Below are 16,152 nucleotides of genomic sequence, written 5' to 3'. Positions count from 1 at the left end.
ATTTTTGTATTTTTAGTAGAGACGAGGTTTCACCATGTTGGCCAGGCTGGTCTTGAACTCCTGACCTCAGGTGATCCATCCGCTTCAGCCTTCCAAAGTGCTGGGATAACAGGCGTGAGCCACCGTGCCCAGCCTGCCTTTTCAATTTCTTGATGATTCACTTCTTTGGTTTTGTGATTCACTTTGAATCACAAAAGTTTTTAATTTTGATGAAGTCCAATCCATCTCTTTTTTTTCTTTTGTTGCTTGTGCTAAGAAACCACTGCTTGATCCAAGGTTGCAAAGATTTACTCTTTTGTTTTCTTTTAAGAGTTTTGTGGTTTATGCTCTTATATTTAGGTCTGGAAGTGCTTTTTTTTTTTTTTTTTTGGAGACAGAATCTCGCTCTGTTACCCAGGCTGGAGAACAATGGTGTTATCTCGGCTCACTGCAACCTCCACCTCCTGGGTTCATGCGATTCTCTTGCCTCAGCCTTTGGAGGAGCTGGGATTACAGGTGTGTGCCACCACACTCGGCTAACTTTTGTATTTTTAGTAGAGACGGAGTTTCATCATGTTGGCCAGGCTGGTCTCAAGCTCCTGACCTCAAGTGATCTGCCTGCCTTGGCCTCCCAAAGTGCTGAAATTATAGGTGTGAGCCACCACACCCAGCTCAGATATTCTTAGTGTTTTTAAATTTAACTTTATTGTGCTTTTACTTGATGTGGAAATTTGCAACACTTCAAGTAAAGCTATTACACTCCAAAAAGTTGTGCAGCAAATTTAACGAGGGTCCTTGCCCTATATTTGTCTGCTGTTCCTGCCCCTACCCAAAGTTAGTACTCTGCATTGTGCTGCCTCCTCCCATGTCATCTCTCAGGCTGTGGATGCAAAGTGTCATTTTATTTTATCCTTTTAAAAACATCAGTTACCCTGACCAGAAGGAAAGAATTTAGTATGTTGGTATAATGGTGGGACTGTAGGCTGCAGACTGTAGGAATAGTGTGCTGCAGGTGAGCAAGTGAAACTTCATTCTTAGATTAATAATTTATGATAGCTATTAGTGGGAGATAGATTGCTTATATGGAACAGACTCAAGATTATTGTTACATCTTTGTAGTCTATGCAGAGAAAGCAAAATATATAAAATTGTGGAGGAAAGAACAATAGCAAGTCATTCAGGATATCTAGAGCAAATACTCAGGATGGAGGTTGGAAATGCGTTTGAGAGAGAGGGAGAGCATAATCATGTGTGCCAGGCTAAAGAATTTGGCGTTTAACCTGATGGAGAAAGGGAGTAATAGATTCCAAATGGAATAAATTATTTTAGTTCCCAAAATGGAAATAGTGATTTTTTTTTTTCTGATTGTAAAGAGAATACATGTTTGTTGTAACATGCAAGCAAGTAATAAAAAATAGGCAGTGAGAAGTCCCTGTAATCCCATTCACTAGAGATAACCACTGCTGAACAGTTTGCTGTATAGTTTTACAGAGGAGAATTTTGTGATCAGTTTTGCAGCAGTGTGGATGGTGGAAAGGACAAAAGTTGGATGACATTGGAAGTAGATGGCTGTTAGGTCCAAATAGAAATGATGAGGACCTGTTTCTTAGTGGTAGCTGTGGGGGTAGAAAAGGTACAGAACTGGGGAAAAGTCCAAGGGATTTTTTTAGGAGCTAGGAATCAGTGACCAGTTTGGCAACTGGGTGGAAGGACTGATAAGTGGCCAGGATGAGAGTTGATTGGATTTCCCAGAACCTGGGACCAAACTGTGGCATCATTTGAGCAGGCATAAAAGGGACAAATAGCAGTTGTTGCCAGCAGCATAATTTCAGAGTGGAAAGTCTGTCCTTTTGTTCTTATTTTCCTCCTGTGTTTCTGGGTTTATTTAGAAGGGGAGGGTACAAGTAAGAATTCAATTTTGTTTGGACAGATAAAAGCTATTATATCATGCCCTTTTCTCTAACTAATTCTGTTTCTTTTATTAGTTGAGTTTAGCAGGTTTCTTTGAGAAGTTGCTTCTGTTTTGTTGTGTAATTATAGCATTAGCTTTTAAACTTCACAAAGTTTATGTCGGAATCTTTAAATTTTTATTCTGGGGAATTGGGATTGAGGTGGGGTGAGGGAGCCACTTTGGCAAGTTATTGACAGAGATTCTTTGACTCTAAGAGCTGATTGTATCTCTGAATAGGTGTTTTTTTTTTTTTTTCCATTTGAGACAGGGCCTCACTTTGTCACCTAGGCAGTGACATGATCTTGGCTCACCGCAGCTTCCACCTCCTGAGCTCAAGCAATCCTCCCACCTCAGCCTCCTGAGTAGGTGGGACTACCAGGATGTGGCAACACGCCTGGCTAATTTTTGTATTTTTTTTGTAGAGATGGGGTTTCACAATGTTGCCCAGACTGGTCTTGAACTCCTGAGCTCAAGCCATCTGCCCGTGTTGGCCTCCCAAAGTGCTAGGATTAGAGGTGTGAGCCACTGCACCCAGCCCGAATTGGGTCTTGCTTTCACCAGGTTCTGCTGTGTTTCTTATTACTGGGAACAGGCAACTGTCAGATATAGTTTGGATATTTGTCCCCTCCAAATCTCAGGTTGGAAATTGACCTCCAGTGTTGGAGGTGGGGCCAACTGGGAAGTGTTTGGGTCATGGGGGCAGATCCCTTATGACTGGCTTGGTGCTGTCCTAGGTAATGAGTGAATTCTTGCTCTGTCAGTTCCCAGGGAGATCTGGTTGTTCAAAAATAATCTGGGACATCCCTCCTCTCTCTCTTGCTCCCTCTGTTGCCATGTGACACACTGGCTCCCCTTCCCCTTGTGCCATGATTGAAAGCTTCCTGAGGCCCTCATCGGAAGCAGATACTGGTGCCATGTTTCTTATATGGCCTGCAGAACCATGAGCCAAATAAAATTCTTTTCTTTATAAATTAGCCAGTTTGAGGTATTCCTTTATGGCAACGCAAAATGGACTGATACACTAATATCTCACACATTTTCTTTCCTTACAACTTTTTGGATGGTTAATCAAGATAATGTGCATAAAGAACTACATAATGCTATGTAGTAGGCACTAAAAGACACTGGCTTCTTCTGTCTTACCTAAGAACAAACTTGAGATTATAAAAAAAATGAAAAGTTAAAATCTCTTTCTTGCAAGTTTCATTTTTCCTTTAAAAATTTTAAAAGTATATCTAAATGCCACCTCCTCTCTGCTTTCTCATCTCTGGAAGATGGGAAATCTTCCAGAGATGAGAAATGTCCATGATACTCCTCCTTTGCACTCATAGTACCTTGGAACATTCTTCTTTCAAGCAGCTCATCATTCAGTATTTTAATTGTGCAGTACAATGCCTGGCACATAATTGATCCTCAATAAATATTTGTTGTAGAGATGTCTTGAAATGAGATAAAATGTTCTCCAGTGCCTTCTCTTGAACAGCTGAACAACCGTACTGAAAAAAAGAGGTTTGTTTATCCACTCAGGAAGCTTGGTTTGTTTTAGAAGAAAAATGGTATTTTGTAGTTAGGAAGTTTAAGTATTACCAACTGTCTTAAAATAAATTTAAATAAAAATAAATAAATAAATAAATAAATTCTGATGTCTTCTGATATATACCTTGATAGGAGATTTTGTGTGATTTGAAATGAAGGCAACAGCGTGACTTTTTTTTTTTTTTTTTTTTTTTGAGACGGAGTGTCTCTCTGTCGCCAGGCTGGAGTGCAGTGGTGCGATCTCAGCTCACTGCAACCTCTGCCTCCCAGGTTCAAGTGATTCTTCTGCCTCAGTCTCCTGAGCAGCTAGGATTACAGGTGCATGCCACCACGCCCGGCTAATTTTTGTTTTTTGTTTTTTTTTTTGAGATGGAGTCTCACTCTGTCGCCCAGGCTGGAGTGCAGTGGCGCCATCTCTACTCACTGCAACCTCCATCTCCTGGGTTCAAGTGATTCTTCTGTCTCAGCTTCCCAAGTAGCTGGGATTACAGACATGTGCCACCACACCCAGCTAATTTTTATATTTTTAGTAGAGACAGGGTTTTCCCATGTTGGCCAGGATGGTCTCGATCTCTTGATCTTGTGATCTGCCTGCCTCGGCCTCCTGAAGTGCTGGGATTACAGGTGTGAGCCATCGCGCCTGGCCTAATTTTTGTATTTTTGTAGAGATAGGGTTTCACCATGTTGGCCAGGCTGGTCTCAAACTCCTGACCTCAAGTAATCCGTCCACTTTAGCCTCTCAAAGTTGGGATTACAGGTGTGAGCCACAGCGCTCAGCCTCCTTTAAGTGCTTGAGAATATGAGATTTTACAAAATTTATTTTTTTGTTGTAGAGATGGGGTCTTACTGTTTTGCCCAGGCTGGCCTCAAACTCCTGAGTTCAAGTGATCCTCTTGCCTCAGCCTTCCAAAGTGCTGGGATTACAGGTGTGAGGCACTGTGCCCCGCCAAGGTTTTTGAAGTACTTAAGAATGACTGTTTCTCTGAACTTCATTTATTCATCTAACATTTATTGAGTTCTTTATGCCCTAGTCTAGACCTTGTGCTAAGGGCTATGGAAAGTCAAAGAGTTACAAATGGTTTCCTGTCCTCAAGGCCTTTCACTTTAATGACAGAGGAAGACCAAAACATCTCCACATTGCATTATAGTTTCATAGGAAAGGTAAGCACAAAGGAACATTGTCCATTCATATTTGGTGCATGAGTTTGTTGTTTATGCCTGTGTATAGGGTGAGTGCAGCAGGAAAGCTTTTTGGAGGAGCCGAGACTTGAAGGATACATGGAGAAAGACTGGGGAAAGGCATTTATTCCCAGCAAAGTGTATATACCTGTGCAAAGGCAGGGTGGTATTAGAAGTCTATAATTGGTTCTTTATGGCTGGAGGTAAGGCTGCAGATATAAGCAGAGGTCAAAGGAATCATGAAAGATAAGGAATCATGTGCCAAGATAAGGATTTTGATGATTCTGATTTGTATTTTAGAAAGATCACTGATACAGCAGTGTAAAGGTGGGTATATTAGATTTAGGTTCACCTATAATACAAAACAGGTGGTCTCAACAAAATAGAGGTATATTTCTCCCACTGAAGTCCAGTTTTGGCATGATGACTCTAGGATCATCAAAGACCTGAGTTCCTTCTGTTTGACTGTCCCTTGGCACAGCTTCCATTACCCTTATTGTCCAGAATGACTGCTGGAGTGCCATCCACCATATCTGAACTACAGACACACTTCTAGCTAAGTTCCCTTTAAGTAGCTATCTTGGAAGTGTCTCATCCAGTGACTTCCACTTCTAGCTTATTGACCAGTCGTAGCAGCGAGGAAGGCTGGGAAATATACACTTTTACCTGGATACATGCCACCCAGAATAAAACCATGGTCTGTTCCTAAGGAAGAAAGGGAGAATGGGTGTATACTAGGCAGCCAGTAGTGTTTGCCACAAAGAGGATGGATAATGGAGGTAGGGAGAACAATTTAGTACAATTTACCCAAGTAGTAATACGTGTGATTGCTTACACGAGACTGGTTTGGTTAATAATGCAAGAATTGAAACTCTGTAGTAACTCTGAGTAAAAGCCATTCTGCTGGGAAACCTAGAGGACTCCAGTGGTTATTTTGATAACATAACTGTTTTAGTGGGGCAAAAATTGTACTTTAATTATTTTAATCTTTGAATTAAAAGACTTCCAATTAAACTTTTAGTAAAATTAAATGAGTACTAAAGAGAATTAATGTTTTTAAGAAAGGCATTGATAGCAATTCCTTTTTTAAAAAAGTGTGTAGTATGATTTTTAAAAACTATATGACAATATACATTAAACGGGTTTACAGTGGTTTTTTGGGAGATGAAATAATTTTATTTTTCTTTTTTGCAATTCCCTTTTTAGATTTTCTGTACTTAGCACATGTTACTTTTTAAAAAATTGTGATAAAATAACAAGAAATTTGCCATCTTAACTATTTTTAGGTATACAGTTCAGTGGCATTGAGTACATTCATATTGTTGTGCTACCATCACCACCATCCATCCACAGACCTCTTTCATCTTACAAATCTGAAACTCTGGACCTATTATAGAATAAGTCCCCATTCTCCCCTTCCCCCAGCACATGGCAACCACATTCTGCTTTCTGTCTCTATGAATTTGACTACTGTACCTACCTCATGTACATGGGATCTATAGTGTTTGTCCTTTTGTGAGGGCTTATTTGACCTAGCATAATGCCTTCAAGCTTGTTGTAGCATGTGTCAGAATTTCCCTCCTTTTTATGGCTAATATTCTGTTATATGTATATGCTACCAATTGTTTATCCACTCATCCATTAAGGGAAGCTTGGATTGCTTCCACATTTTGACTACTGTGAATAATGGTACGACAAACATGGGTATAGAAGTATATCCTTGAGTCCCTGCTTTTCGTTCTTTTGACTCCATACCCAGAAGTGGAACTGCTGGATCATATGGTAATTCTCTGTTTAATTTTTTTGATGAACCACTATACTATTTTCTATAGCAACTGCACCATTTCATGCTCCTGCCAACAGTACACAAGGGTTCCAGTTTTTCTACGTCCTCACCTTCTTATTTTATTTTATTTTTTAGTTTTTTGATAGTAGCCATCATAAGGTATGAGGTCGTATCTTATCGTATTGAGATTTTAAAGTTTACAGAATGTTTGAGTGAGTTATGTAACCAAATGACAGCAAGTTTAAATAACTGAAATACTTAGTCTTGCTACTCTTAGACCAATATTATTTGTTATTCGGATATATTGATTTTAAATTTTAAGGCCTTTTGTTTTGAAAAAGTTCTAATTCTTCTTTTAGTTTCATATCAAACACTTCTTATTTTGTTACATATTTTATACAATATCATTTTAATTGAAATTTTCTGAGAAAATGTTGCTTATGCTGAGGAATATATAGCATGATTGAATACTTGAGAACACGTATAATTGTTTGGCTTCTTACATATAGATAGATGCTGGTTTGTATGATTTTAATTTCATAGGCTGGATGATGTGGTGACGAAGAACATGTTTCTGGGAGTGGTCTGGATTTGACTTGCCACTTCTGGCTGCATGCTTTTGGGCAAGTTTCTTAAATGTCCTGTGTCTCATTTCTTCATCTTTAAAGTATAATAGTACCTATCTCAGAGTTGTGAAGACCAAATGAGTTAGTGCTTGTACAACTCTTAGAACTGTGCCTGGCACATGAAACATTCTATGTAAGCCTTTGCTGCTATTATTGTTTTAATGGATGGGAATTTATCTCTTTGGTTTTCAGGATTATATGTAATATTCAAGTAGTCACTGTGTTTCAACATAGTATGTCAAATGCACTTAACTTAGAATGTCACAAGCACTGCTTTAGAGGAGGGTGCAGTCTAGAAGGCTGTTTTGGGAATTAAGAGAAGATACAGCTAAGGCTGGGCATATTGCTAAATTAGTAATTTGATATAATCATCTCTTGGGGACTGTGCTCTTCTGGCTGCCATTTAGCTTTGACAACTAACTATTCTAGGCTCTTTTGGCCAGCTCAAACTTTTGATTGCTTCTTCAGGCTTCCTCACACAGCTCCCCCACATTATTTGGCTGGGCAAAGAATATTTTTCTCTGGTTCTTTTTTTTTTTTTTTTTGAGACAGAGTTTCAGTCTTGTTGCCCAGGCTGGAGTGCAGTGCTGCGATCTCGGCTCACTGCAACCTCCACCTCCCAGGTTCAAGCGATTCGCCTGTCTTAGCCTCTCGAGCAGCTGGGATTACAGTTGCATGCCACCGTGCCCAGCTGATTTTTGTATTTTTAGTAGAGACGGGTTTTTGCCATGTTGGCCAGGCTGCTCTTGAACTCCTGACCTCAGGTGATCCACCTGCCTCAGTCTCGCAAAGTGCTGTGATTACAGGCATGAGCCACTGCGCCCTGCTATTTTCTCTGGTTCTTAGTTAACAACTTTTGTTAAGTCGCTAATTTAAATAGAATGCACTGGCTTAAATTTTTGCATAAAATAGCACTCTGTGATTTATAACATTTTTAAAAACCTTGTTTCACTGAAATTCAGTATAAATCTGAGAGATGGTGAAGGTGTCCTCATTGAACAACTCTGGTTATACTGAGGGATTAAGTGCCTGATATCACAAAGCAATTAAATGAGCTACCTTGGATTTGAACTCAAGTCACCTGGCTTCAGGGCCAATGTTTTAAAATACTGTTTTTTCCTTGACATGTCATCAGGTTTTAAGACAATACTTTGTTCCTTCTTTCCTAATTATTTGATGATACTTTTAAAGATTTCTAAATATTCCATAAAGATAATATGCCTCTCTCTTTTAAATTTAACAGCTGATAAAATTTATCTGATTCATTTTTCTCATACATCAGCTATATTTTGTGGTCTTTTATCCCTATTACCAGAAAATAATGAAATAAGATCTGAGATCTAAATATTTTACCTGATTAAATCCTTAATTTTTTACATGAATGTTTTCTGAAAAGCCTTTCATATTTCATGATTATTTTTATTTTGATATTGGAACAAGGTAGATTTCTCCCATACTGCCTAGCATATGTAGTACCTTGCTTATTTCAACATTACTGTCAGAATTAAATTAAATTTTGCCACTAGAATAGCTTTACAGTGCTACTTTCTCCTTTTTTCTTTTACGTTGTCCTCTTCTAGGTCTGTTTTTAATTGCTTTTCTCTGATATTCCCTATAATTTCTGATTCTAAGAAGAGAATGTACCTTGAGCTGCAGGGTTTGCCATTCTCTATTTTGCGAAGTATATTTTTCTACCTAATTTCTTTTATTTTTTCTTTTCTTTCTTTTTTTGAGTTGGATTCTCGCCCTGTTGCCAGGCTGGAGTGCAGTGGTGTGATCTTGGCTCACTGCAACCTCCGCCTCCGGGGTTCAAGCAATTTTCCTGCCTCAGCCTCCCGAGTAGCTGGGACTACAGGTGCGTGTCACCACACGCAGCTAATTTTTGTATTTTAGTAGACACGGGGTTTCACCATGTTGGCCAGGATGGTCTCGATCTCTTGACCTTGTGATCTGCCTGCCTCGGCCTCCCAAAGTGCTGGGATTACAGGTATGAGCCACCGTGCCCAGCCTATTTTTTATTTCTTTTGAAATAGGGTCTTGCTTTGTCGCCCAGGTTGGAGTGTAGTGGTGTGATCAGGACTCACTACAGCCCCAACCTCCTGGACTCAGGTGATCCTCCCACCTCAGCCTCCCAAGTAGCTGGGACTACAGGTGTGCACTGCCATGTCCAGCTAGTTTTTGTATTTTTAGTAGAGGTGGGGTTTCGCCCTGTTGTCCACGCTGGTCTTGAACTCCTGAGCACAAGCAATCCACCGGCCTTGGCTTCCCAAAGTGATGGGATTACAGGCATGACCCACTGTGCCCAGCCGTTAATTTGTTTTATATTCTTTATATAATTGTCCCTTTATCTGTGGTTTTGCTTTCTGCTGTTTAGTTACTGACTTGTGGTCTGAAAATATTAAATGGAAAATTCCAGAAATAAAGATTTCGTGTTTCAAATTGTACCCATTTTGAGTAGTGTGATGAAATCTTGTGCTGTTCAGCACTGTCCTCCTCTGTCCCTTTGGGGACATGAATCATCCCTTTGTCCAGTATATCTATGCTGTAGACACTACCTGTCACTTAGTAGCCATTTTAGTTATTAGATTAAAAAACAGTGTGTATAGGGTGTCTGGTAGTATCCCAGATTTCAGGCAGCTACTGGGGGTCTTGGAACGTATCCCCCATGGATAAGGGGGGACTACTGCATATGTATTGGCTCTCTCACATAATTTAAAAAGTTGAATTGTTACTTTCAGTGTATATAAATTCATACTTTATTGCTGCATTAGTTTTTCCAATAGTATAAATTGGTTCTTTTGGTAAGAATATAATTAGTTAAGGCTCAACTTTTGGTCTTTTCATACAATAAGCTGCATTATATATAATTAATTGTGAATGTTACCTATATATTGTTGATATGCTCATTGTCAAATCTAAAATCTGAGTTCCTTGGCAGATATGTAGACTTGTGATAGGCATTTGGCATTTTATGTTTTGGGCAGTGTAACTTTAAATCTACATAAACTTCTCTGCCTTTTGCCTCTGCTGTGTTCATAGATTCCAGGAGGGCTTCGTGTATGGACCTCAAGCGTTGGAGGTAGCAGACTTTTCAGCAGAAGGTAAAGCAGAGTATTGCCTTCTGGTGTCATTGTGTGTGTGTGCTGGGGTGGGTATGTGACAGGTGAGAGCTTTTCACAAGTGTAATCACTAAGTAATTTATAATGATGCATTAAATGATTCACTTTCATAAAATTTAAAGCCAAGATAATACCTGTACAATTTTATTCAGTATTACTAAAATTCATTTTAAAAAGTCAGATTTAGATAGAACTAAGGACTCTAAATTTCACTTTCTTTGCCATGAAGAAATAGTAGGAGTGAGTAGGAAAGCAGAGCATTAGTATAATGTATGCTATATACTATATACCATGTAATTTTCTCAGACCTAGCTTTACTCTGATTTCTTCGTGGGAACTTGTCCAAGTCATAATTCATATGCTGCTCCTTTTACTGAAAAACTGCTTCACAACAGAGGAGGGGCAGCCTAATCCATGACTCATGACTGGAAGATAGGCATTCTTGCTATAGGTCCCATTTGCCAGAAATGTTAGTTTCCAATATGCTAGTTACCTGTCTCTTGATAACTTTTTTTTGTTTGTTTGTTTTTGTTTTTTTTTTTGAGACAGAGTCTCGCTCTGTTGCCAGGCTGGAGTGCAGTGCTGCGATCTTGGCTCACTGCAGCCTCCACCTCCTGGGTTCAAGTGATTCTCCTGCCTCAGCCTCCCAAGTAGCTGGAACTACAGACACGCACCATCACGCCCAGCTAATTTTTGTATTTTTATTAGAGATGGGGTTTCACCATGTTGGCCAGGATGGTCTTGATCTCTTGACCTCGTGATCTGCCCGCAGTTAGTTCTCATCCCACACACTTGTAAAATATGTTTTTATAGAGACCTTTTTTTTTTTTTTTTTTTTTTTTAAAAGAGACGGGGTTTCCCCATGTTGCCCAGGCTGGTCTTGAGCCCTGGGCTCAAGCGATCTGCCCGCCTTAGCCTCCCAAAGTGCTAAGATTATAGGCATCAGCCACCACGCCCTGCTATGGAGACCTTCTTAATGAGTCTCTCTTTTTTTTTTTTTATTTTTTTTTGGACAGGGACTTATTGTTTCCCAGCCTTGAGTGCAGTGGTGCCATCACAACTCATTGTGGCTTTGACCTCCCAGGCCTAAGCAGTCCTCCCACTTCAGCCTCCCAAGTAGCTGGGACCACAGGCTCACGCCACCACACCTGACTACTTTTTAAGTTATTTGTAGAGACAGGGTCTTGCTTTATTGCCCAGGCTGGTCTGGAACTTGTGGCCTCAAACAACCCTCCTGCCTTGGCCTCCCAAAATGTTGGAATTACAAGTATGAGCCACTGCCTGGTGGAGTCACTTTTTATGATGTGACTCTCTGAGATCAGAAATTCTGACATATGTATTTTACCTGAGTAATGCTTCTTTTAACAAAAAAAAGAAAACATTTTGCCATTTATGTGCCAGATATTATAGATGTTACTTTCTGTGAATTTAACCATTTATGAACTTTCTTCACATGATACTTGAAGAGTTTTTTTTTTTTTTTTAGAAAGAGATCTATAGCAGCTAACAATGTACTCTTAGACATAAAGTTAGTAATGTGACTAGTTTTTAGATAGATTTTGAATGGGAATCAGAGGAATGGTTTTCTTATGGGCTTCTGGAAATTATAGTTGTTTAGGTATCAAGTAAGTGTGATATGGTTTGGCTCTGTGTCCCCACCCATATCTCCTCGTCTTGAATTGTACTCCCACAATTCCCACTTGTTGTGGGAGGGACTCGGTGGGAGATAATTTGAATTAAGGGGGCAGTTTCCCCCCTACTGCTCTCATGGTAGTGAATAAGTCTCATGAGATCTGATGGTTTTATCAGGGGTTTCCGTTTCTGGATCCTTCTCATTTTCTCTTGCTGCCGCCACGTAAGAAGTGCCTTTTGCCTCCCGCTGTAATACTGAGGCCTCCCCAGCCGTGTGGAACTGTAAGTCCAATTAAACCTCTTTTTTTCCTAGTCTCAGGTATGTCTTTATCAACAGCGTGAAAATGGACTAATACAGTAAGTTGGTACCAGTAGAGTGGGGCGCTGCTTAAAAGATACCTGAAAATGTGGAAGTGACTTTGGCAGAGGTTGGAACAGTTTGAAGGGCTCAGAAGAAGATAGGAAAATGTGGCGAAGTTTGGAACTTCCTAGAGACTTGTTGAGTGGCTTTGCCCAAAATGCTGATAGCGATATGGACAAGGTCCAGGCTGAGGTGTTCTCAAATGGAGTTGAGGAACTTGTTGGGAACTGGAGCAAAGGTGACTCTTGTTATGTTTTAGCAAAGAGACTGGTGGCATTTTGCCCCTGCCCTAGAGATTTGTGGAACTTTGAACTTGAGAGAGATGATTTAGGGTATCTGGCAGAAGAAATTTATAAGCAGCAAAGCATTCGAGAGGTGACTTGGATGTTGTTAAAGGCATTCAGTTTTACAAGGGAAGCAGAACATAAGAGGTTGGAAAATTTGCAGCCTGACAATGTTATGGAAAAGAAAAACCCAGAAAATGGGAGCCAGCTGTAAAAATTTGCGTAAGTAACCAGGAGCAGAATGTTAATTCCTGAGACAATGGGGAAAATGTCTCCAGAGCATGTCAGAGATCTTCAAGGCAGCCTCTCCCATCACAGGCCTGGAGGCATAGGAGAAAATGGTTTCGTGGGCTGGGCCAGGGGTCCCTGTGCTGTATGAAGTCTAGGGACTTGGTGCCCTGCATCCCAGTCACTCCAGCTGTGACTAAAAGTGGCCAAGGTGCAGTTCAGGCTGTTGCTTCAGAGGGTGGAAGCCCCAAGCCTTGGCAGGTTCCATGTGGTGTTGAGCCTGTGGGTGCACAGAAGTCAAGAACTGAGGTTTGGGAACCTCCGTCTAGATTTCAGAAGATGTATGGAAATGCTGGATGCCGAGGCAAAAGTTTGCTGCAGGGGCGAGGCCCTCATGGAGAACCTCTGTTAGGGCAGTGCAGAAGGGAAATGTGGGGTTGGAGCCCCCACACAGAGCCCCTAGTGGGGCACCGGCTAGTGGAGCTGTGAGAAGACCTCCAGACCCTAGAATGGTAGATCCACTGACAGCTTGCACCATGCACCTGGAAAAGCTGCAGACACTCAACACCAGCCTGTGAAAGTAGCCAGGAGGGGGGCTATACCCTGCAAAGCCACAGGGTTGGAGCTGCCCAAGACCATGGGAACCCACTTCTCACATCAGTGTGACCTGGATGTGAGACCTTGAGTCAAAGGAGATCATTTTGGAGCTTTAAAATTTGACTGCTCTGCTGGATTTTGGATTTGCGTGGGCCCGTAGCCCCTTTGTTTTGGCCAATTTCTCCCTTTGGAATGCCTGTATTTACCCAATTCCTGTACCCCATTGTATCTAAGAAGTGACTAGCTTGCTTTTGATTTTACAGGCTCATAGGTGGAAGGGACTTACCTTGTCTTGGATGAGACTTTGGACTGTGGACTTTTGGGTTAATGCTGAAATGAGTTAAGACTTTGGGGGACTGTTGGGAAGGCGTGATTGGTTTTGAAATGTGAGGACATGAGATTTGGAGGGGTCAGGAGTGGAATGATATGGTTTGGCTCTGTGTCCCCACCCAAATCTCATCTTGAATTCTACAACCATAATTCCCACGTGTTGTGGGATGGAGCCAGTGGGAGATAATTTGAATCATAGGAGCAGTTTCCCCCATACTATTCTTGTGGTAGTGAATAAGTCTCATGAGATCTGATGGTTTTATCAGGGGTTTCTGCTTTTGCATCCTTCTCATTTTCTCTTGCCGCTGCCATGTAAGAAGTGCCTTTCGCCTCATGCTATGATTCTGAGGCCTCCCCAGCCATGTGGAACTGTAAGTCCAATTAAACCTCTTTTTCTTCCCAATCTCGGGTATGTCTTTATCAGCAGCATGAAAACGGACTAATACAAAGTAGCTGCATATTATATCTTATATTTAGGATATACACCTTATGTGAAGTTGGATAGTATGTATTTATGAAATCTCTACTGTGTGCCCAACACAGGAGCACACCATTTTACAATGAACCAAGTTTCACTATTTTGCTTCCTCCTATTCAGAGAAGCTATTTTTCTTAACTAGAAGAGATAGGTGAATTTCAGGCTGTTTATTGGGGTAAGCTACAATTTTACTTCCCAAACCCTTTTGCCTTTATTTTACTTTTTTCAGTGGCTATTTTGAGGATGTTTTCTCTTTACCAATAATAGATTGGAAGCAATGTAAAGCCTTTCATACATTTGCAGGCTAGTTGGCCATTTTCATCACTGTTGAATTATGCATTCTTATATTTGTTTAGCTAATCTGACTGTGGTGTATTTTGCTACCAGTTGAGAATCTCAATAGATTATCTGTATCAAGACATAGGAAGACTCCTTACCCAGCTCCCAACTCCACCTCAGTTTCTATGAGATTAAATGGATGGTTATGAAAATATTAAAAAAATTAATTGACTATTTTCTTGAGCAGTTTTAGGTTTACCGAAAACCTGGAGTAGAAAGTAGAGTTCCCATATACTACCCCCTGCTCCCCAGTTTTCCCTGTTATTATTATTATTATTATTATTTGAGATGGAGGCTTGCTCTCTCACCCAGGCTAGAATGCAGTGGCGCCATCTCAGCTCACTGCAACCTCCAGCTCCCAGGTTCAAGCAATTCTCTTGCCTCAGCCTCCCTAGTAGCTGGGATTACAGGCGTGTGCCACTATGCCCGGCTAATTTTTTTATTTTTAGTAGAGACAGGGTTTCACCATGGTGGCCAGGCTGGTCTTGAACTCCGGACCTCAGATGATCCACCTGCCTCGGCCTCCCAAAGTGCTGAGATTACAGGTGTGAGCCACGGTGCCTGGCCAATTTTCCCTATTATTAACATCTTGCTTTACTAAGACACATTTGTTACAATTGATAATTCAATATCGTTGCATTATTGTTAACTAAAGTTCATAGTTTACATTAGGGGTTTTGTTTTTTTTTTTTGAGACGGAGTCTCTCTGTCACCCAGTCTGGAATGCAGTGGTACAATCTTGGCTTACTGCAACCTCTGCCTCCGGGGTTCAAGCAATTCTCCTGCCTCAGCCTCCCGAGTAGCTGAGACTACAGGTGCGTGCCACCATGCCAGGCTAATTTTTCTGTATTTTTAGTAGAGATGGGGTTTCGTCATGTTGGCCAGGCTGATCTCAAGCTCCTGACCTCAGGTGATCCACCTGCCTTGGACCCCCAAAGTGCTGGGATTACAGGCTTGAGCCACCATGCCTGGCCTTCATTAGGGTTTGCTCTCTATACATTAGGTATATTCTATGGGTTTTGATAAATGTGTAATGATCTGTATTTAACCATTACAGTATCATACGGAGTAGCTCACTGCCCTAAACATCCCCTGTGCTACACCTTTTCATCCCTGGTTCCCTCCCTGCAAGCCCCTGACAACCACTGATCTTTTTCTGTCTCTACAGTTTTGCCTTTTCCAAAATGTCGTAGAGTTGAGTATGTAGCTTTTTCAGGTTGGCTTCTTGTACTTTGTAATATGCATTTAAGATTCCTCCATGTCTTTTCATGGCTTGATAGCTCATTTCTTTTTAGTGCTGAATAATGTTCTATTTCTGGACGTATCAAGTTTATCCATTCACCTACTGAAGGATATCTTGGTTGCTTCCAGCTTTTGGCAATTATGAATAAAGCTGCTATAAATATTTGTATGCAGGTTTTTCTTTAGACATGTTTTCATCTTCTTTGGGCAAATACCAAGGAGTGCAATTGCTGGATCACATGGCACGAGTATGTTTAGTTTTGTAAGAAACTGCCAAACTGTCTTCCAAAGTGGCTGTACTACTTTGCATTCCCACCAGCAATGAACGAGCATTCCTGTTGCTCCATATCCTTGTCAGCATTTGATGTTGTCAGTGTTTTGGATTTTAGCCATGCTAATGGGTATGCAGTGGTGTTGTTTTAATTTGCAACCTCTAATGACATGAGAGTTGAGCATCTTTTCACGTGTCCTATTTCCCGTCTGCA

General features: G+C 40.8%; 1 protein-coding gene across 20 annotated transcripts in view; it reads left to right on the top strand.

Annotated features, from left to right (window-relative positions):
* CDK19 (cyclin dependent kinase 19) overlaps positions 1–16,152 on the top strand; it is a 212,297-nt gene that overhangs the window by 32,087 nt on the left and 164,058 nt on the right. For 10 of the 20 annotated variants that reach the window (XM_054558014.2, XM_054558027.2, XM_054558018.2 and 7 more), the window contains one exon: positions 10,097–10,158. The exons of 7 other annotated variants lie outside the window; for them this stretch is intronic. Coding sequence is in view for 5 of the 13 variants with exons in the window: in XM_054558013.2 (XP_054413988.2) it covers positions 10,097–10,158 (62 nt within the window). In the remaining 8 variants the exon portion in view is untranslated. Of the gene's footprint in view, positions 1–3,854; positions 4,628–10,096; positions 10,159–11,985; positions 12,091–16,152 lie in introns of those variants that run through there. 3 more of the 20 variants (XM_054558023.2, XM_054558016.2, XM_054558009.2) reach the window with 2 other exon arrangements.

This window comes from Pongo abelii, chromosome 5, assembly GCF_028885655.2.
Source record: "Pongo abelii isolate AG06213 chromosome 5, NHGRI_mPonAbe1-v2.0_pri, whole genome shotgun sequence".
NCBI classification, from domain to species: domain Eukaryota; kingdom Metazoa; phylum Chordata; class Mammalia; order Primates; family Hominidae; genus Pongo; species Pongo abelii.
The sequence above is the reverse complement of the archived record's forward strand: the minus strand, read 5'-3'. Positions and strand labels throughout refer to the sequence as shown.